Genomic DNA, 21,990 nt, shown 5'->3' with positions numbered 1-21,990 from the left:
CTTCAAATCTATAAAGTGGAATAGTTTCTCTATATATTTGAAAGCACTCAAAATGACCTATTGTTTGGATAAATGAATATGTAATCAAACTGTAAAACCATTTTGGGACTCTACACGTAAAATCTAAGGTAGCGGTTACTACATGTAGTAGAAAGAAGGCACTAAATAGAATTGAGGTAGAGTACCTAGGGCTCTGCAAAAGCATTTGTAATTATATATTCATTTAAAAAATATAAAGCAAAAGGTTAAGATCAGACAGCGTTGTGGTATAGATCAGTGGCTGTTTTTTATGCTATCATCTATACTTTTATGTAAACTTAAAATTAGTTACTAACTTCCAAATGCCTGAGCAAAACAGTAAAAATTGAGGCCGCTAATAGATGATAGGGTAGGAGAAGATACAAAAATACATCGGTATCCTGTAGCTACTGTATATCCTGCCTCATGTCAGAGACATATGATTGAAATGAGCAGAGGCTCTCGGGGCAGGTTTTAGTGGCCCTTGCACACTCTCCTTACCAGCCCTGTACTCTTTTAGATAAAGCAGGGAAGTTAAATTGTTTAAGTTCAGAAAGGCCACTGTCTCCATGAAAAGCCCCTTCTGCAGTCCAATTCGAGCAATGCTGACCTACCACTCTTATGTTTTCCATTTGTTAAAGTGCATCTCTCACACATACTCTCGTGAGCCTAGTGAGCCTGGAAAGCCAATGGGGCCAGTATTTTCTCCCACTGGGGAGAAGAGGAAGCTGAGACCCAGGAGCATAAGGAGAATTTGGCAAAAGCTAGAGAAAGTCACCTTGAGCACTTATCACCATGGAACTGTTTCTGAATGTGGGAGACTGTGTCCTTCTGGCATCACAGATATAAAGGGACACCGCCACCTATTGTAGAACACCTTATGTTGCTTAAAATGTGCAATTCTATTTTATTCAAGTCTTGAAAAATGAGGGTTCTTGAGAAACACTGAAGAAGCGCTTACTGTTGCTGTGTAAGCTGCCTCAGTTCCCCTGAATAAAACACAAGATGGGCATGTTCAGAGCTTCAAGTGCTACTAAGATGTTCTTTTTCCCCTAGGCCTCATATCAAGTGATGGGTTTTGCAGATATCTGATGTCAGATGAAAATGCCCCAGTCTTCCTAGATCGCTTAGAACTTTACCAAGAAATGGACCATCCTCTGGCTCACTACTTCATCAGTTCTTCCCATAACACCTATCTCACTGGCCGACAGTTTGGTGGGAAATCTTCGGTAGAGATGTACAGACAAGTTCTCCTGGCTGGTTGCAGGTCAGAAACTCAAGATGACAATTAGTTTGTTGTACATGCTGCCTTCCAGCTTACAGTCACCCCCTTATCCATGGGCCACGTGTTCCAGGGCCCCCACTAATGCCCCAAACCAGAAATTGTGCCTGATTGTATATATACTGTTTTTTCCTGTACTGTATATACTGATGATAAAGTTTAATTTGAGATTAACAAAAATTACTAATGATACAATACAACAATTATAATTATATACATTAACAAAACTGTCCATATGCCTACCCATGTGGTTTGGGGTCATTACTAAGCATAATGAGCGTTGCTTGAATACAAGCACTGCAGTACCTTGAGAATTGATCTCATAACCAATAATGCTCCTAAGTGGCCAGTGAGCAGGTAGTGTATAAGGTGTATCTTGGACCATGAGATTACTCCGATCCTGGGTTGGACGATGGAATGGAAGAGATTTCATCATGCCTGTTTATATCTGGTATTTTCCATTTAATATTTCCAAGACTACTATTGACCACAAGTAACTGAACCACAGCTATGGGAAAACTACTATAATTTACCTTTTTCTGAAATAGGAACTAGAATGAAAAGGACATTTGTCCTTGTCTTTAATGAGTTATGATGGTCATTTAACCTTAAGAAAGAAAGGATAATATTACTTCCAAAAAGTCTAGCATTGTCCTTTTGGTCAAAATATATTGTTCTTACTATATATTTACAATAGGCTTCAAAAATTACAAAAACATACATATTTTAAAAAGTCATATTGAGTTTTCTACTGGGTGTAGTTATTTGCAAACTTAGCATTATTTAATGTTAAAATTTAGAAGTTTACTTCTGTGAGAATAGAGAAGACTGAAAACAGTTCTTACAGGTTTAAAATATGGCAAAAATGCTGAAAGTAAAAAATAAAAAATATCCTTACATTATTAGTTTTCTCTCGGTTTTCATTTGAGCAATCCTTTTAAACTGTTTTTGTATATGTAAATGCTTTAAAAGAAATTAACTACATCCCTACTTCTATCCACATACTTCCTCTGAATACCTGAGTATGAATCAATAAGACATGAAAACATGTTCTAATATGGTGATGGTTATCATTATTCCACCTAACACAAAAATACTCTAACCCAGGCTGTACATAAATTTCCCCACTCTTCCTCAAACTCTTCCTCATTGCAGCTTTGTCACAAGGAAGATTTTATCTGGAAGTAGGCTGCTTGTTATCTGCAGTTGCTTAGTCTTCCTGGGCCCCTTTCGATGATACCAACCTGCTGGAGTTTAATGGGACAGTAACGAGGCTTTAACCTGCATGTACCATAAAGTAACCATGTTACTTGATTCATTCCATTGTCTGCTCTGTAAGAAAACAACTTATTTGAATGTCTTTCTTTGAATTTGTACACACAATGTTTTGTGCTACAGGTTCAATAATGTATTTTTACTGTGTTCCTAGGTGTGTTGAACTTGATTGTTGGGATGGAAAAGGTGAAGATCAAGAACCGATAATAACTCATGGAAAAGCAATGTGCACAGATATCCTTTTTAAGGCACGTTTTAAAATCACACAGTCTCACTTTTTCCAAAGAATTGTGAAAGTGCAGGAAATAAAAGTGCAGACAAGAAAACAAATTACCATTTTCTCAAGCATTGTACTTTCTTATTTTCTTCCCATTTTGAAGAGAAATACAAGACAACTGTTGTCTCCACTTGTTGTTCCCATCATGCTATTTTTCCTGATTTCAAGTGACGGACTCTGTTACATAATGAAGTTTTTCTAACAGAGTCTGCCTACTATTGCTTATTCCTTAAAAACAGTCCTTTATGTCCTAATCTACTAATTGGCTTATATACGTCAAGATGGCATGAAAAGATAAATAGAAGGAAAAATACATTATAAATAAGGCCTATCCAAATAAGAGAACAGGTGATGAGGTCAAAGTTTATAACATATAACTTTAGAGGTACTAATTTATAAAATGAATTAACAATGCTTGTCAAGAAATCTCATAAATTTGCAAGTCACACCACCAATTGGGCTTTGCACTTTCTAGAATTCAATTCGAGGAGAACAACATGTGATGCACTGGATCAAGAAATCAGAAACACAGTTATTCCCAGAACTGACAGCACTGAGACATTTTCTCTCCAGGATCTTCATCAAGAAGAATCTAGATTTACAAAAAGACATCTCCATAATGGCCTTTTGGCATTAGATTTGAAGGCTAAGTTTTAAAAGCATCCCTTCAATATGCCCATGATATCTTTCCAAAAGACAAGTATAAAAGAAAAAAGAAATTATGTAGTTGGTCAGTGAATCAGATGCATCAATCTCCATTGGCTTAGTGCAGCTCTGGATAGATACTAAAACATTTTGAGCAATGGTTTTCAATACTACCTGTGAAAAATCACCAGGGATGTTTTCCAAAGCATAGATGCCTAGGCTTATACCCATAACACTCCATGAATATCATTTCTGTCCAACAAGGAATGATTCAAGAGTATGCTTTCTGACAAAAACCGGGAGTATATTCAAGGGGGAAGCCATCAATCTGCACAGCAGCCTAAGAGATAGGAAGGGTGATGTCTGCTTTGTATTGTCCTGGAGCTGGGTCTTGATATGTTGCTCAGGTTGGTCTCAAGCCTCCCGGACTCCAGTGCCTGTCTCCCTCAGCCTTAGGAATGTTGGAATTGCAAGTACAGGACATGTCCCTGTGCCTGGATAGGTGATGTCCTATTTAGAGAATTAAGGAGCCTAATTAGGAGGCACAGCTGAAAAGGAGGTTATTCCCTCTTTGTTTAGGGTAAGCAAAGGCGAACCCAAGGGCAGAGACAAGGTTTCCTTAGGGAGTTATTCTTGGTCAACTCGTGGAAAATCAAAGGTCTCAAGCATTTTCACCTGGGAAGAAAATTAAAGGCTAGAATAACTCAATGAGTAACACATGCCTGTAATCCCAGCCACTTAGGAGGCTGAGGCAGGAGGATTGCAAGATCAAGGTCAGCCTGGGCAATTAATGGACTCCTCTAGGTAATAATTGTAAAACATTTTCCTCATTCACTGGATAATGAGACATGCCTGTGTTTAGCTACAAATCAATAACAACTTGGAAATTTTTATCAAATATGATGCTATGATGCTCTGGTTGTAGAAGAATGGAAGTCTTTTTTTTTTTTTTTTTTCCTAAAGCTAAGTAGAAACTAGGGCCAACCATCTGTTAAGACCTCACCTGTCTCATAGAGATAGGAGGGAATTTGTTCAACTCATTCGAAAGTACTTTCAAGGACAAGAGGGTTCCAGAGCACACCCCTGTTTTACCTCACATTTCTCTTCACCAGAGAAAACCCCCTCCCCGTGACCTCCTTTTTGCCAGGTTAATATAAAACAAAGAATATTACAAATGTCACATCAGTAGACAAGGAGATATGTGGAATTAATGAATTATCAAATAAGGAACTGGCAGGTCACCAAGATGAAATTTCTTATAAGTTGATAGCACTATTAATTCTCAAGAGGTAAAAGATAGCTTTGAAAAAAATTGTCATTATGCATTAACTGCAGCCTGTGTCTAACCCCTGGGACTTGAAGCGGTATTAGGTAGATGAGTTTTCCTGGTCAGAATTGCTAAAATTGACTCTCTGAAAGGTTCAATTAGTGTTCTCTGAATAGTTACATGTGCTGTAATTTTTTTTGGTTCTTTTTCCTCATTAACACTCTTTACCTTTAAAGGATGTAATTCAAGCCATCAAGGAAACTGCATTTGTCACATCGGAATATCCTGTAATTCTCTCCTTTGAAAATCACTGCAGGTATAATGATTTGTTCTACTCCAAGTCTCTTAAGTGGTGTTGTTTTCTAACCCCTGGTCCTCTACTGCTGTTCTGCATCTTGTTAAATAACTTAGTGGTTTGTTTTATGAAGTACTAAGTGCAAATGATCCTCCAGTAAGGACACTGAGCCTTATGCAAGCCCTCTTCCCCAAGAAAGTTATGTTTATGTGCTTTAGAAATGCTTGCTCTAAAAGAGTGTTCAGAGATCTGCACACCTTCCTTAAAGTTCCACTGAGTAGGAAGATTGGCAATAATTTGAAAGACATTTTTGTAACCTTCTTACCTATTTTAGTTTGGAGGCTTTTTAAAAAAAATGCACTAGTCAAGAGTTTATGGTCTTTGGAAGCATGTCTTGTGTTAAGGTTAGGAGGACAAGCGTGCTTCTTTGCAGAGTAGGAGACATTAATCGAGTAGGAATGGGTGTTTCTTATTTTTGGATGGTTAATGGATGTTTGAATTTACAAAATGCCACTTCTTTCTCTCAAGCAAATATCAACAGTACAAGATGTCCAAATATTGTGAAGATCTATTCGGGGATCTCCTGTTGAAACAAGCACTTGAATCACATCCAGTATGTATTTTTAGCAAACCATATTTCTAGCATGAATGGATTTGTTTTGAAATTCATTTTTGAAGGGTCAAGTAGCACTGGAAGACTAATGTGAAAGATCTTCCTATTTATTTAAATTTTTTGGTATAAAACGCTTTTATCATGCTTCGGAGGGATGTAGAGAGGCACATAAAATAAACATGTGGTACAATTTAATCCAGAAGATTTGGGATCTCATGGTTTAAATTTCACAAGGCCTATGGTCCAGATTCTGCAGTGGTTCTCAATGTTAGTTAGATGTTAGAATCACCTTGGAGAACTGTAAGAAACGTCTACACCGGGGCCCCATCCATAGATTGATTTCACTGATCCAAGGCTGAGCTCCAGCCTGATGTATTTTAAAAGTTTTCCAGGTGGACAAAGATTTGGCCAGGGTTCAAAACCCCAGGAAACTGTTGCTGTGGAAAGTGCCTTAGGCTGATGTCACAGTGTCCTGAAGTTCAGGCTACCAACTCCGAAACAAATCTTTGGGCACTGTTTTAGGACCATTCTGAACTGAATTTTACACCTGTTAAGTTTCTTCATAAAACAGAGAACATTAACTCATGCCCCATAGATGGATTTTGTGGGGTTCTTGAATTTATTCTGATTGCTTACAGTTTTTTAATACATAATCATTCCAGAGAGTTTATTACATTTTTATAAGGATTAATGACCTCTAAGAGGTGGGGATCCATTTTCACAAGATGTTATGAGTTGCAAGACAGACAATAAAATTAAAGTGAGGTACTAGAACCCTCCTACTGACAGGCAGCTCCTGATGAGCCCACACACAGTAGCATGAGGTGGTAGGAGAGATGACAATAAGAAGGTGCTTTCTGCTAAGTCAGTACTTTGGCTGGTTTAACAATGAGGGTTTTTTCCCCCGGGAAGTGTATGGGAACTAAAAATGCGCAGGTGACAAGCATCCTTTGCTCCTTTCTCCAGCCTGCTAAAGCAGTCATTGTAGCTGCCCTTACCCTCGCACCACTTCCTGTTTACCTGCACGCAGCCCTGATTTTTGGCCACCAACACCTGCAGCCTTTTAGCTGAGTGTGAGCTGTGATCCCTGGATCCTGCTCTGTCCACACATGAGAGACAGGTCAGAAATGCTGGAGAATTAACACCTCCACTCCATGCTCCAGTGCTCCCAAGGTGTGCCAACTGAGCATCTATTCTACTCTGTCTCCCAGGGTCCCTCAGCAGGATAGAGCTCCATTTTCTCAGTGATAACTTGCTTGGTAACACACCATGGATTGGCTGCCTGTTTCTTTTTCTTGCTTTCCCACTCCTTTGTTGCAGTCTCCTGGGGCCACCTCCAAATAAACTACTAGTGCATAAATCTTGTCCCAGAGCTTAATTCCTAGGTAACCCAAACTAAGAAACATCTCCAATTTGTTGAATGATTATTATTTTAAACATGAGCCTCCCACTTATCTTCCTGGCTAAGGTAAGATGCTTGCCTTTCTGGAAAGACTAGTATTCTCAATGAAATGTTTTGCACGTCCTTGAAAGGAGTTATGGGAATCACAAGTGGCATAAATGGGAGTAAACCTGCTCTCTTAACTAAAGAGTTTGAGGGCTGGGACAAGGGAGGGAAGAGTTTCACTTGAAGCAAGACAGACAAAGCAAGGCACAGCACCTTGTCAAAAATAGGATAAAAATGAATTTTTAAATTGAACAGATACATGGAAGGTGGGCAGGTGAGGGTATAAGTGGATGAGTGGAAAATAGGGAATAGATGACTAGATATGGGACAGTTTGGGGGTAGTAGCCTAAAAAGACACCTTTGGAGGTGGAAACCTAAGCAAATAAAGTCATAGTGGCATTTATTTCCAATAATTAAGACCCTTCCTCCTTAATTCCCTTATTAAACACACCAAGCTACAGTCCCAGGCATTGAGTTAAATCAGTCTTCTGAGCAGACAGGCGTACTGCACTCAGCACCTGGGGGATATCTAGGAAGCTTCTCACCTGAGAAAATCATTTCTGGCCCCAGCAACTGCAGTGATCCCTTGTGCTTTACTAGAAACCTAAACATTGAGCAGTCTGAGATGGACCAGGACCCTCTCCCCCAATAGCACCTGCATCAGACCCCAGCTCCACTGGGCTCTGACTGGTCAGGCTCCGCACACCTCTGGAGACTATGGATTCCCAGTTTGAGGTCACCCTAAGGCAAGAGGATGCAGTGGGCCAATTTGGCTGGGAATGAACATGTACAACTGCTGCCTGCCATCTAGTGGATGTTGGACTGTATGACTCCAGGCCACCGGTGCTCATCACGGGTGGGAGTGAACATGGAGAAGCACAACTCATCACTAACTCAGGTTTTTCTGTATCTCTAGCTCGAGCCAGGCAGGCCTTTGCCTTCCCCCAATGACCTCAAAAGAAAAATACTCATCAAAAATAAACGTCTGAAACCCGAAGTTGAAAAAAGTGAGTCATATATGCTGCTGTCTAAAATGAAATTTATTTTAAAACCACCAGTTTGGGGGGAAAGACAGCAGTAGTGATATTATGTTTACTTTTCAGAGCACAGTTGTCTCATTTCCATTTAAATTTACTTTTCATATCAACTCATTCATACAGTGGAAAAGTATATTCATACACTGGAATTTTAAAGAGTCTGAAGGAAGAATAAGAAGAAAATAAAAGCAGCATTTTGGTGATGATGTATCTTGGTGTACTTTCTTTCAGAAAAGTTGTGCCAATATACAAGAATGCCTATTGATTGCTAGTTTCTTTGTACATTATGGGTTGTGACTTGTCCCTACATGTTTTCCCATTTTGTAAAAATCATTTCATTTGTCTCTATCTTACTGATTTATAACAGTTGTTTATGTATTAGGAAAATAAGCCTAGCCACATTAGCTGGAAATACTTTCCCTGGAGTTTTGTTAATCTCCAATATCCATGTATCTTCTTTCACTTCTTCAGAATTATTCTTAAATCTGGATCTGTACCAGATTCTCCAATTTGTTATTTTTTATCTGGCTCTAAATCCTGGGCCTTCCTCTCAAACTTAGCGACCAGCATTTAGGGCAGTTCCCCTATGCTGCAGGAGGTCTTCTGCATGCTTGTTTGATGTTCCCTACGAAGCCAGGACCAGCAGAAATAGGTGAGACAGGAACACCTGGAACCTTAGGAACATGGCCAGCAGGTGCCTAACCAACAGATTTCCTATCCCTCTTCATTCCCTTCTTCTCAGTATTGATTTTTAAGGCCCACGTTTTTGTGTGATCTACCATCTCCTTGTTTTTATTCTTCATAACAGAACAGCTGGAAGCTTTGAAAAGCATGATGGAAGCTGGAGAATCCGCTGCTCCAGCTAACATCTTAGAGGATGATAATGAAGAGGAAATAGAAAGTGGTGAGTTGTTCTTTCAAGTTATGTGCTCTATATTTCAAGTTATGTGTTATGTTGTAAAATAAGGGAAACATGAATTTCTCATTAGATCATTTTGTATAGTGATGACAGGTTAATTCCTAATAATCAGGTGCATATTTATGGATCAACTTTAGTCTTTTGGATTTTTTTCTTCAAATATTACTTTCAGTTTCTCTAGGCATTGGACTTCAGTGGCTTAGTCATCTCCCTTCCTGCTGTGCATTCAGTTGTTCCACAGAAATTCAGAGACTTGGCCTTGAAGCACTTGCTGTAGCAGGCAGGGGCTGGAATAAGAAGTACACTTTGTAATCTCATCCTGTAAACAAATCTTGAACCTCAGAGTTGTTAGTGATGTGATTGGCAAGGCAAGGAGCACAGAGTGAGAGAAACTTAAGTAAATAAAGAATTGGTTTACAAGGAGAATCAGCAACGCAAAGTCAGAATTAAAATTTCAAGTTCAGGCTAGAGGTGCCAGGCACAGTGATTCACTGGAAGAGTGAATACTTAGCATGCTAGAGGCTCTGGTTTCAATTTCCAGAACCACCAAAAAAAAAAAATTCCTCCAAATTACCAGCTCACCAGAATTATCTATAAAGGTAGATAATCTTGGCAAAGGCAGCCTTGCTTAAAACATTTGAATATTTGCTATTTTGCATTGGCCATGTAGCCACAACCATAATATTTTGTTTGAAATCGGGAGTGAGGGTGTAACTCAGTGGTAGAACATTTGCTTAGCAATATGAGGCCCAGGGTTTGACATCAGCACCACCTACCTAAAAAGTAAAAATAAAATGAAATGGGTCATTTGAAAGTTTAGGGATGTTCTCAGAAAACTACCTATTTGCTATGTCTTGTGAGAATTGACTAGCAAAATGACTTGGACTTGCACTGGTTATACAGTACCTTGGATGTATGTAATGGCTTTGGGCTAAATAATTTAGAAATTCTTGTGGAAACTTTCTTCACTTATTATCCAAACATCTAAGATAGGATTTTAAGAAAGCCAGATACATAGCTTAAAAACCTGAAAGCTGTGAGAACTAATCCTATTAACAACCCTTTAATAAATTCTTACTGTCACCAACATCACAAATGGATCAGCTGCATATCTAAACTATGAGATTGTCTCCATTCACAGAGAAAAGTCACGATGATTTACCTTCATAGATTTATGTGTCAGGGAAGATCTGGGAGGCCAGAGATACCTGGTATTACTCAATTGATGCTGGTAATGATGACCTGTTACCGCAAAATAAACCATCCCCAGATTTAGAGACTTACAATGATCTCTTATCATTGTGTGGATCACCTGGAGGTTGCTGGTTCTCCCTGGGTATTTCGTGCAGTTGCTGGCAGATGAGATCTGGGGCTGGCTTCACCAGAAGGTTCTGTTGAACTGGTTATCCAGTGTGGCTGGCAGTTAGTGCTGGCTGTCCTTTGGGAGCTCAGCCAGGCCTACTGAACAGAGCACTCTCTGGTGGCCTCCATGTATGGCTTGGGCATCTCACAGCATAGTGGCTTAAGTTCCCTGATGTCATATATAAGAGCCTGTATCCCAAAAGGCAGGATATGGGAGCTGCTAAATTATTTTAAAGCTATGGCTAGAACTGGCATCACTCTCTTTCTCTTTTATTCATCAAAGTAGTCTTAGGGCTGCACAAGTTCAAGGGAGCAAGTGAGTGACAAGGACTTATTGTGGATGAAACATAGAGGACAGAAATCAACACAGCTGTCTTTGAAAAACACAATAAGTAACAATGCCTATTATGTAATTTCTCAGTTTTGCAAACAACAAACCTAAGCAAGATTGAAGAAATAAAGCACTGAAAAAAATGTATTTTAAAAGATCAACAAAATACCCCCAAAATGCAAAGGATGAATATTAAGCAAAATTGGTTCCTGAACTTAGTTTATGTTTCATACATTACTACCAAAACATGTAAGGCATTATTGATATTACAATTCAGTAAAACAAATTGTAGAAATCATTGAATAAATTAACAAGAAAAATATTGCTAATAATAATAACAGTACCAACCATAGACCAGGCAGGTTATACAGTATCTCTGACTTTTCTCTTCTTCATGCAGCCTAGCAAAATAGGTATTCTAGTATATGTGCTGCCAAAGTGAGCAGGGAAAATATGTATTGTTATATCCATCAGAGGAGGAAGCTGCAGCTTAGAGAGCTGGACTGTTTTACACAGAGTGGCACAGTTGCAAAGCAGTGGCACTAAGACTCAACTCCAGAATTGTCTGACTGTGATGTCACAACCTTTTGTATCTTGCATTATTGCCTTTGTAATATAGAGACACTGAAGAGTACACAAATATGCAAAATGGCTTGTAAAATATTTTCAAAAGAATGAAGAATATAACTGGTCAAAGTCAAAAGTGATATTTCCTGAACACACGCAATAATCTAAAATAAGGGTCAATATGACTCTACTATCATCCTCATCAGCACTTTCCCATCTTCTAACACACATATTTTAATTATTCTTCCAAGTAGAAAAATATTTGCCTCTAGTGACTCCTGGATTAGCACAAAATATATTGGAGGTTTTGCACAAAAACAACCACAATAAATTGTAGGAAAACACATGAAAAGACAGAGTCATTCACTGAATTTCTCTGTAAGGGCACAGAGGCCCCTTCTGTCCCAGATACGCATATGATTCTGAGGTTCCCTCCATCATACTGTACTTGGCTTCAGTTCTTGTCAACTGGTTGGCTGTAATTACCTTGCTATCACAATATGATGGTACTATGTATCGGTAGCTAGCATCTCTAGTTTAAACACATCAACACCTCAGGAAAGAGGAAACCCAGCAAGGTTCAAGAGGGCAGGCCTACCCTGTGGCTGTAGAAAAAAAGGAAAGGCTCTTAGTGAAATCATGTGTTTGTCCATGATTATGAGGCAAACAATGGAGAATACAAATTTGTATATGGCTGGCATGTGTCTCTGCATGCAGGTATATGCAGGGAATAATAACATGAATTTATGTACTCTTTCAAAGTGGTAGTTATTAAGTGCTAAGCACCTGGATAGGGAACATTCCTTGGCTTCAAGTAGTTTACATCTGGCTCAGCAAGTGAAGTAAGCATACAGGCTCAGTATCTCTCACCTAAAATGCTTGGGACTAGAAGTGTCTCCGATTTTAGAGTTTTTTAGGTTTTGAAATAATTGCATAGAAGCTACTAGTTCAGTGTTCTAATTCAAAAATATCAAATCTGATATTCAATACAGTGTTGATGTAACGCTCAAAAAAATTAGGTTTTAGAGCATTTCAGAGTTCAGATTTCACATTTTCAGATTAATGATGCTCAACCTATATACATAATGGAAATTTAATAGTGATGGTGAGAAGTTTCCAAATCTTGTTGACAGATTGTGAAGTGGAGAAACCTTGTGACATGTTCTACATAGGTTATAGGCAACGACTGAGTGCTTGGTTGTTATTTGGCTTCATGGATTTTCGTGTTGTCTTTCCCACAGCTGACCAGGAGGAGGAAGCTCACCCCGAATTCAAATTTGGAAGTGAACTTTCTGCAGATGACTTGGGTCATAAAGAAGCTGTTGTCAATAGCGTCAAGAAGGTCAGAGTCTTCATGTCCCTTTTCTTTCATGGCTTTCAAGGGGTAGCAGCTGTTGGGAAACTGTGAACATGTAACAGTCTTGAGAGAATGAAGTGAATGAAGTCGCCGATCATGCTCTTTCTAACTGCTCAGGATGTAAGCATCTACTAGTGACCAGAATTTGACACGAACACAGTACTAATTCTAAAGAGCCATTTCAGTTGCTTATTAGTCATGCCCACTATTGACCGCTACCCATTTGGGCAGTCTCCTGGAAATATTACCACTCAGTGCACTATGGTAGGTGGATAGGAGGACAACAGCTGCATCCCAGGGACAGAGATTGGCCTGTTGGAATCACCAGGCAGATGACTCCTGGACATCCCAAGCTAAATCTTTATTAGAGAACTAGGTCTACTAAATAAATGTGTCCCTCCTAAAGGCGAGGAAACATAAGAACAATTCCAGATGCTGACCGCGGAAAATGTGATCAGAGAGTGTCAGGATTCACAATGTAGGGAGGATCTCAGGATGGCTCCCCCCCAGCCTCCATGGGTCAGAGCAGAGATTGTCCCTTGACCCATAGCCTAGTGCTGGGAGGGAGTTTCCCCAGGTAACAGCTGCATCTGGCCCCCGGCAAAACCTTAGCAACCTTATCTTCCAGTCCAGACAGACCCACCAGCAGCCTAACAGTGGCTGTGGACCTTGTCCCCACACCTGTCCAAAGATAAGACCCGCAGTCCCAGCCCCCATCTGGGCGGTATCTCCTGTTCTCCTTCGAGAGAAGTGGGTCTCCCCAGACCCCGAAGTGTGGTGGAGGGGACTGTACAATGCAGAATTGGCCTGACACTCACCCCTCCATGGCGACTGCATGGGTGGCGACAGTGGCACCTTGCACGTGCTGTCAGGCCCACTCCACTGTGACAGGTGGTACAAGGCTTCACCAGCATCCCTCATTCCCTGGGGACTTGCCTCTGTCTTGCCCTCTCCTGGAAGTCAGTTTCCTCACTCCTCCCAGTACTTCCACAGAGCAACTTAAGGGGCTGTCACCTTATGGGCTCCTCTTCCTGCAGGGCTGGGTCTCACCTCTGTGCATCTCTCCCTAAACTTAAACTCCTTGTGGGGGCAGGGGTCTCCTTGCCTGGGCTCCGCCTTGCAGACACAGACTTCCTCCTCTGAGAAAGGTTGGGGGGCGGGCTCCTGGCTCTTGTCCCCTCCCTTGTGGGGGAAGCGTCCATAGAGCCCCCAGGCCTTGGCAGAGATGAGTCATCCGTCTCCTTTTGCGGCTGCCTCCTCTCTGAGTTGGGTTAACTCTCAGACTTACTCAGCCCCATTTTCACACTATTTAACTGAAGATCTGGCACAAAGAGGGAAAGAATCCTGACTTCCTCTTCCAGGAAGCCCTATTCCTCTGTTCCCCACTTGTCAAGAGGGGCTGGACCCCAGGGATGTGAGAGCCCAGGACCAGCACTCCCAGGCCACGTGCCCTTGGACCAGTAGTTTCCCTGCTCTCAGCTCAAGTTTCCTCCTTCAGATGGAAAGAACAGAAATGTGCAGGAGACTTGTAGCACCTCCCAGGGCTGGGTGCAGAGTAGTTCAGCCCCATTTCTGCCTAATCTAGCTGTGTGCCCTGTGGCCAGTGACTTAAGCTCTCTGAGCCTCACTTTCTTCATCTGAATGAGAAGATCATAAATCCTTGCCTCCTAAGACAGACAGAATAGCACCCAGGATTGGGAATAGCCTCTGGATCCTCAATGTCCCTGCCTCAGCCCCAGATCTGCCTCTCTCCAGATGTATGGCCACAGTCAAACTACAGAGTCTCCCTGGGCCTGAGATTGCACATGTCATTGGGGTGACAAGACCTCTTCCCTCACAGGGGAGATAAGAGAGTAAGATGAGAAAAAATAATTCCCAACCATTCAGCAAAGAAAAATAGTAATTAAGTAATTACTATTTTTCAGGCATAGCCTAGGCCATAATGACTTTAAAGGTCAAAACACACTTGCTTCTTGCCTTTAGGTGGTTTATAGTCTACTATAGTTCAGGGAAAACAGACAGTGAACAAATAAATAGTCAAAAAAACGAACAGTTCAATTTGTGCTACGTGCTATTATAGAAATAAAAATGAGTGCTAAAATGGAGAATAGTGAGGTGGCAGGAGAAAGGCAACCAGACCCCAAAGGAGAAAAAGGAATTGTCATACACAGAAGTAGAAGAATAACTTTCTGTGTAGAGGAACCACAACAGTAACAGCACACTCAGCGTGAGTACAGTAGACTGAATAAGGGTTGAAACCAAATTAATAGAGTATAGGCAGGAACTAGATGATGAAAGACTTGAAAGGATAGTATAAGAAATTAAAAATATAAGTGAATTGTAAAGCCATTGAAAAACTTCTCAGAAAGGGGCAGTGTAGCTGAGTTTTAGAAGACTATGATGATTTCCATGAGGATACTAGTTCAGAAGGAAATGAGAGTGGAAGCAGGAAGAGCATTTAGGCTATGCTGTCACTAGACTAGAAAGAGCCCCTGGTGGGGAATCTGGATGGTAGAAACAGAGGGGACTGAATGGTTCCAAGATGTGTTGAGGAAGCTGAGATGGACCCATTTACTGATGGATTTCATCTGGGAGTTGAGGGAGAGAGAAGCAGCAAGTTGACCCTCTAGAATTCTTGTTTGAGAAACTGGGTGCTATTTCCTGGAGTGGAGAAGACTGGATGAAAAAGAGCTCAGGAGTTTCAAATAAGACAGGTGATCTGATATGCCAAGGAGGTGCCAAGTACTGAGACATCTGTCTCTCTGGGCTCCTTTCCTGTCTAATCTTGGGTAAGTTACTCAACCTCTCTGTTCCTCCATTTCCTATCTGCAAAATGAAGATAGTAACACATACTTCATTGGGTCACTATGGACAGTAAATGAACTTAAAATAGTGCCTGGCACATGGTAGCACCTATAAAAGTCTCAGTTGCTGATTTATTACCATCCTTTTCATCTTTGTTTTCATTTTTATCAGTAGCATCACCATCACCTATATCTAGAAGAGAGGTTGAGCTAGAGATATAAGTTGGGAGTTCAAGAGATCACATTTTTGGCCATAGAACTAATAGGATTATCGGTAGGGAGAAGGTACATAAGAAGGTTGTTTGGAGCCCTAGTTACAAGTGAGTTGCAAGTGAGGGACAGAAAAGAAGCACAAAATATTGCCAGAGAAGTAGGAGGTAAATCGTGCACCAAGGAAATCAGAACAGTGTTAAGAGAAGGCCTGTGTGGTCAAGTGCTATCAAATGCTATTGAGTGACTAAGACTCAGGAGTGACCATTAGATTAGTAGTGTGGTCACTGGTGCCTCGAAGAAAAGCTTCAGTGAGGTGCTGAGGGCTAGAGGGGCACTGGACCAGACATGAATAAGTAGAGGCTATGTTTTTGAGAAGTTTTGTTGTGAAAGGGAGCAAGAAGTGGGCTGGTGGCTACAGGAAACTTGAAGACTCAAGGGAGTATTCTTTTTAGGGTGACTGAATCTGGAGGTGGTTTGGAAACTGTTGGGAATGTTACAGTAGAGAGGGAGAGATTGGACTTGCAGATGGGAGAGGGAGAGTGACTCTTTTCAAAAAGATGACAATAGATGAGATCATGGTGACGTGAAGGTGTGGTCTTTGATGGGAGCAGGGATATTTGCTCTCTGAAAAAAGTGGACAAAGAGGTAGGTAGATGGAGGTTTTAGTGGTAGGAAAGTCAGAGAGTATTTGTCTGATAAGCAAAGTCAAAGAAATGTTGCCACTGTGCCCTCTCTTACATGGAATTATGATTTCTGGAGAATCTGAATTGGCTACTAAGATTCAAAGAATGTTGCTGTACTATATGATATCTGCATTAACATTGTCTTAGTTTGTGCTGCTATACCAAAAATATAAGAGACCAATTGACTTAAAGAGAAATTTACTTCTCAGAGTTCTGGATACTGGGAAATCCAAGTTCAAGATGGTGGCCAGTCAGTTTCTGACGAGGTCTCTCTTCCCAATTGTATCTTCATGTGGTAGAGAGAGAATGAGGAAGCAACCTTTCACTCTGTCTTCTTAGGAGAACACTACTCCCACATGAGGGCTCTACTCCCATGACCCAGTTACCTCCCAAAGGCCTCATCCCCAAATACAGATGCCTCATGACTTATGATAGGGTTATAATAAACCCATTATAAGTAGAAAATATAATAAGTTGAAAATGCATTTTATACACTTACGCTGTCAAACACAGCTTAGCCACACAGTTTGAGGTGTGCTTTAAAAAATACAGTATATATTTAAAGCTTTTATTACAGTAAAACATACATTGTCATTAATCCCCCTCAAAATATGCCCCCTTGCTTCAAGAACACTTACTTCATCATTCATTCCACTTTCTGGAGCAGTTCTGAAAGTCCTCTTTCATGAGTGTCTTTAGTTGCGTTGTCCTGGCTGCCTCAGTGTCCTGAATGAATTCAAAATGTTTGTCTTTCATATTCATTTTGACTTTGAGGAAGAGCCAGCAACCACACAGTGCCAGATCACGTGAATAAGGTGGATGAGGACACACTGTACTGTTTTTAAAGGCCTGCCTTTCCATTAGATGACACTCAACATTCAGCAGTAACATTCACTATATTTTTTAATCACACTTCATAAAAACATTCACAGAGGGCTTCTAGAACTACTTCAGAAAGTGACAAGGACTAAGGGATAAGTGTGTTTAAAGTGAGGGTAAGTATTTTGAGGGAGATAATGGCAACGTGTCTTTTACCGCAATAATTTTCTTAATCTAAACAGTCCAAATTTTGATTCTGTGGCTGAGTAGGAGCTATAACTCCCTGCCATAGCCCAGCATTGCAAGCGAGCTTCACACCACATATAGTGAGTCCAGAGTTCAGACAAAATTGAGTACAGTTTTTACTGAATACAAATCACTCTTGTAACACTATAAAAATCAAAAGATTGTAAGTCAAACTGTCATGAAGTTGGGAATTGTCTGCTCTATCACTTTGGGGATTAGGTTCCATCCTTTGAGTTTGGTAGGGACATAGATATTGGGTCCACAGCAAGTGTGCAGAAGTGAACTTTGGATGAGTGAAGATTGACCATGCTGCCTTTTGTATCAGGGGAGATGGCCACATTGATTGCCCATTTCCCAAGCCCCCAAACTAAGTCACTAATTAAATTATCACAGTGAAGCAGCTAAGTCAGTGAAAACTGGAAGCAAAGGAGGGAAACAGCTTTAAGATGAGCTCTTCTGGAATAGAGTGGTGAGGTCATCATATCTTTTCCACCCCACCCACCCCCCACCATGGCACTTGGGCTTGAAGCCAGGGCCTTCACACTGACACATCCACAACCCTTTTTTCATTTTTTATGTTGAGACTGGGTCTCACTAAGTCATTAAATTGCTAGGCTCCAACTCCCAGCCCTCCTGCGTCAACCTCGCAAGAGTGCTGAGATTACAGGCATATGCCACCATACCAGGTTAATCTTTTCAGTTCTTGTTCTTTTTGCCCACAGCTTTATGTCATCAATAATTTCCCATATTAACAAATAAACAGAATGATACATATAAATATATTTATTTAAATATTCACATACGCTTGGCTCATAAATCTGGAACATTGCCCTTTAGAGAAGTAAACAAATCATTTTCTTTTTCTAATTTAGACTTCAGATGACCTTGAACATGAAAACAACAAAAAGGTAACAAAACAATTCTCTTGAGGATTTTGCTTTCATTAGGAGACACCCTATGTGGCCCTCCGAAATCAAACATTTTGTACCAAGTGTTATTGTCACTCTATTCCCCGCCCGCAGTGGGACATCAGGCTTAGTGCTTAGGTAGTATGTTTGCATACTTGATTCACCTGATTGCATGTAAGTATTCAAAGGAAAGGATTAATCACAGTGATAAAACAATTAAATCCTGATGAAAGCACAAAAATAGAGCAGGTGAAAAATGTTAAAATATCTAATGCACTAAGGCATTTTCTTGCTTGGAATTAGAGATTGTAGCCCTAGCACAGGGCTACATAATCATCCATATATTGAGTTTGAAATTTAAAATGACCTAATAGGTCATTAGATCCTTATTATGTGAAATAGAAAGGTGATCTTGGTTCTGACACACTGGCATCGTGAAAGAGATCGTTAATTAACTTTACACTGCTTACCTTCAGGGTTTTTCTTTTTATTTGTTAGACATTAGTCTTGTAATTCTTTACAAGGTAAAGTTACCTTTTCACTTTCTTTTATCCTCTTTAAAGTTCTTCAGGATGATCACAGTGTCCTAGATAAATGTGTATGGTTCATTGTTCACTGGTGAGACTGACCAGTCTCTAGCAGAAATGTGCCTTTTCCTTGGAGTCTTATGCTTCAGAAAATATGGGAAGGGAAGTAAAATGGATCAAGATGTGATAAGTGTATGTACCAACTCCCCACAATGAATGTATTTGTTATGTGTTGCAAACAGGTTAATAAAAAAGGGGGAAAAGAAGGAAAATACAGCCTTCTGTCAAGGGAGCCTTAATCATATTTGGAGTGAGACTCAATCTTCTTACTATCTGAATGTTCAATTCAAAGGAATTATGGATAAATCTGACCGCTTCCTCTCTCAAAATATTTATTAAAACGTTCTTCTCATGGACTAGAATTTCATAATTAGTGGAGCCACAGTGTACAGCCTGACTGACCCTGCTCATTGCTATCTGTTTGAACCCTTGCAGCTGAGGCTTCTCATGTGATGAGTGGGTAGTGCTGTGACCCTCACATCCGGACAGTGATATGGTTGCTCATGCAGCGGTGTGTCTTGGTGCCCAGCACCTAGCGCTGGTGTTTTTTATTATATCCTTCAATACCTAAGAAGGAACAGAAGTGCTCCCTGCCCTTGTTTGAGGGTAGGTGGTGGGGGTTGGGACATACAAAGAAAATGATAACAACAAAACCAAGTTACATGACTTGGTTATTTATCTTATGTTTTCATTGATGAAATCAGTGTGATTGTTTAGAACACTCAGAATATTAAGTCATCAAAGTAAAACAAATGTCTGCCCATTTGTTCGCTTGAGGGTTGCCTGATGTGACTAAGCAATTTATTCACTTAGTTTCAATTTGTGCAGGAAATGGAGCTTTCCGAAGTTCTCAAAGATATATTCTGAAGATCTTGTTTTGTTGCTGTAGTTGTTGTTGTAGGTTTTGTTAATTTTGCTCTGATTTCTCAAGAAATCAGTAAAATCATGTGTTGTTTCCTCCATCCAAAGTAACACAGTTTCCAGATGGTCTGTGTAGCAAGTGATCAGATTATTTTAAGAATAAGTGCTTTAAAAAAATGCCGAAAGTCACTATTTTTGGTTTTCTTTGTTTGTTTGTTTTGTTTTTGGCACAGGGTCTGGCTATGCACTTCAGGCTGTCCTTGAACTCATTATGTAGCTCAAGCTGGCCTCAAACTTGCAGTGATCCTCCTGCCTCACCCTCCCAAGAGCTGGGATTATGGTCCTGTACCACCACACCTGGCTTCCACAAACCACCATATATGTGGCTGAAATTCTAGAGCAGTGGTCCTAGAAAGTGTGGTCCCCAGCCCAGCCCATCATTGGCACCTGAGAACTACATATACAGCTACAAATATGAGGACCTCATCCAGACCCATTTTAGCAGAAAATCCAAGGGCAGGACACAGGGATCTTCTTTTAGGGGGAGGGAGGGATGCTGGGGATTGAACTGAGGGCTTTTGCACTGAGCTATAGCCCAGCCCCCCCTTTTGAGAGGGTCTCCCTAAGTTGCTAAGTCGCCCAGACTTGGCTCAAATTTATGACCCTCCTGCCTCAGCGCCCCACAGTGCTGTAATTATATGCATACATCACGATGTGTGGCTCTCAGAAATATTTTAACATACCCTCCTGGTGATTCTGATGCACACTGAAACTTGAGGGTCACTGTTTTTAATTACTTGCCTCAACTTGTGAAATGTGAATGCTTGTATTACTTTATGTGTCTCATAGCATTGCTGTGAGGCCCCAGTATAGTTTCCTCAGCATTTTAAAGTCTATTGGAAATCTAACAATGTCCTAAACATGTAAGATAAGCTGAATATTTTCTGATTACCTCCTCTTGCTTCAATTGGAGCTATCATAGACATTAAGTTTTAAAATTTTCTTTCAGCATAATTGAGGCATGAAAAGGTCTTTTATCTTCGAATCAGTGTGTGTGCAAATTATCCTTAGTAAGGAAGTCTGAAGCTTGAGTCCTCTTGAAGCCCTTAGCTCATCTGTCCTCTGCCTTGTGCTCCCAGGGCCTGGTTACTGTGGAAGACGAGCAGGCATGGATGGCGTCCTATAAATACGTAGGTGCTACCACTAATATCCATCCGTATTTATCCACAATGATCAACTACGCACAGCCCGTAAAGTTTCAAGGTTTCCATGTGGCAGAAGGTAACACCAAAGGTTAAATGCAGTCGTCTTTTTTGTCTGCTTCTCTTTTGCTATACTGCTGAGCTCTGATCTGACTTGTTGCCGTTTTTCCTTGTAGGCGTGAGGATCATTCCACCTAGTTTCATTTTTAAATTATATTTATGCATAATCATTGTGTAGATTAATGGTTTTCACTGTGGCATTTCCGTGCCTGTATATATGGTGCTTTGATCATGCTGACTCTCCTTCTCCTTCTCTGAACCTCCACTTTATTTTTGATTCATAAACTTTACAGCCACAGGACCTTGGCATCCAGTGGGATTGTGTTGTCATTTTCCATATTGTCCACACGGTGGCGCTGAGAGGCTGTGGACTCAGCCTTTTGCGCTTCACAGCTTTCAGATTTTTTTTCTTTTCCAAAAATTAATTTGTTTTTTGATTACCACATACTTGTGCATGTTTATGAGATATACTGTAATATGATGTTGGGAATCACGCATACGTTTGGCAATTAGTGGTTACCAGAGACCTAGGAGTGTAGGGCTAGAGCGAGAGAAGGAGGTGGGTCAGTGGGGGCAATGTTACAGTGAAGTGGGAGCAGTGAGCCCTGGTGTTCTATGACACAAAAGTTCCTTTGGACCAGAAGTCGGTCTCTAAAAATATAAGAAGTATTTTAAGAGTTTTCAAAATCTTTTCTGTGCTGGAGAGATCATCGTCAAATTCATACTTCATGATTGGCTGTAGCAATCAGAGTGCACGTAATTTGTTCGAGGACTCCAGTTTAATTCAGCACACTGATTATTTTAAGTCAGCTGTCTCTATCTATAGGATGTTAGTGAAACTAGGAGCGACTAACATGACCCGGAAACACTAGCCACTAATGCCTTGTGATTCCAGATGTAATTATATTTATTGCC

At 40.5% G+C, this 21,990-nt stretch overlaps 1 protein-coding gene across 30 annotated transcripts in view; it reads left to right on the top strand.

Annotated features, from left to right (window-relative positions):
• Plcb4 (phospholipase C beta 4) overlaps window positions 1-21,990 on the top strand; it is a 384,134-nt gene that overhangs the window by 302,489 nt on the left and 59,655 nt on the right. For 13 of the 30 annotated variants that reach the window (XM_087188652.1, XM_087188653.1, XM_087188650.1 and 10 more), the window contains 9 exons: window positions 1,075-1,285; window positions 2,730-2,823; window positions 5,001-5,080; window positions 5,588-5,672; window positions 8,036-8,126; window positions 8,965-9,060; window positions 12,577-12,677; window positions 18,330-18,365; window positions 20,953-21,106. In XM_087188652.1, the coding sequence (XP_087044778.1) occupies window positions 1,075-1,285; window positions 2,730-2,823; window positions 5,001-5,080; window positions 5,588-5,672; window positions 8,036-8,126; window positions 8,965-9,060; window positions 12,577-12,677; window positions 18,330-18,365; window positions 20,953-21,106 (948 nt within the window). The remainder of the gene's footprint in view (window positions 1-1,074; window positions 1,286-2,729; window positions 2,824-5,000; window positions 5,081-5,587; window positions 5,673-8,035; window positions 8,127-8,964; window positions 9,061-12,576; window positions 12,678-18,329; window positions 18,366-20,952; window positions 21,107-21,990) is intronic. The other 17 variants (XM_021255053.2, XM_021255049.2, XM_087188662.1 and 14 more) reach the window with 3 other exon arrangements.

The sequence above is a fragment of the Heterocephalus glaber genome, unplaced genomic scaffold, assembly GCF_053883595.1.
Source record: "Heterocephalus glaber isolate CG9 unplaced genomic scaffold, H.glaber_assembly_v1.0 deba00001532, whole genome shotgun sequence".
Lineage (NCBI taxonomy): Eukaryota > Metazoa > Chordata > Mammalia > Rodentia > Bathyergidae > Heterocephalus > Heterocephalus glaber.
Note: the sequence above shows the minus strand (reverse complement) of the source record. Positions and strands in the feature narration are given on the sequence as shown.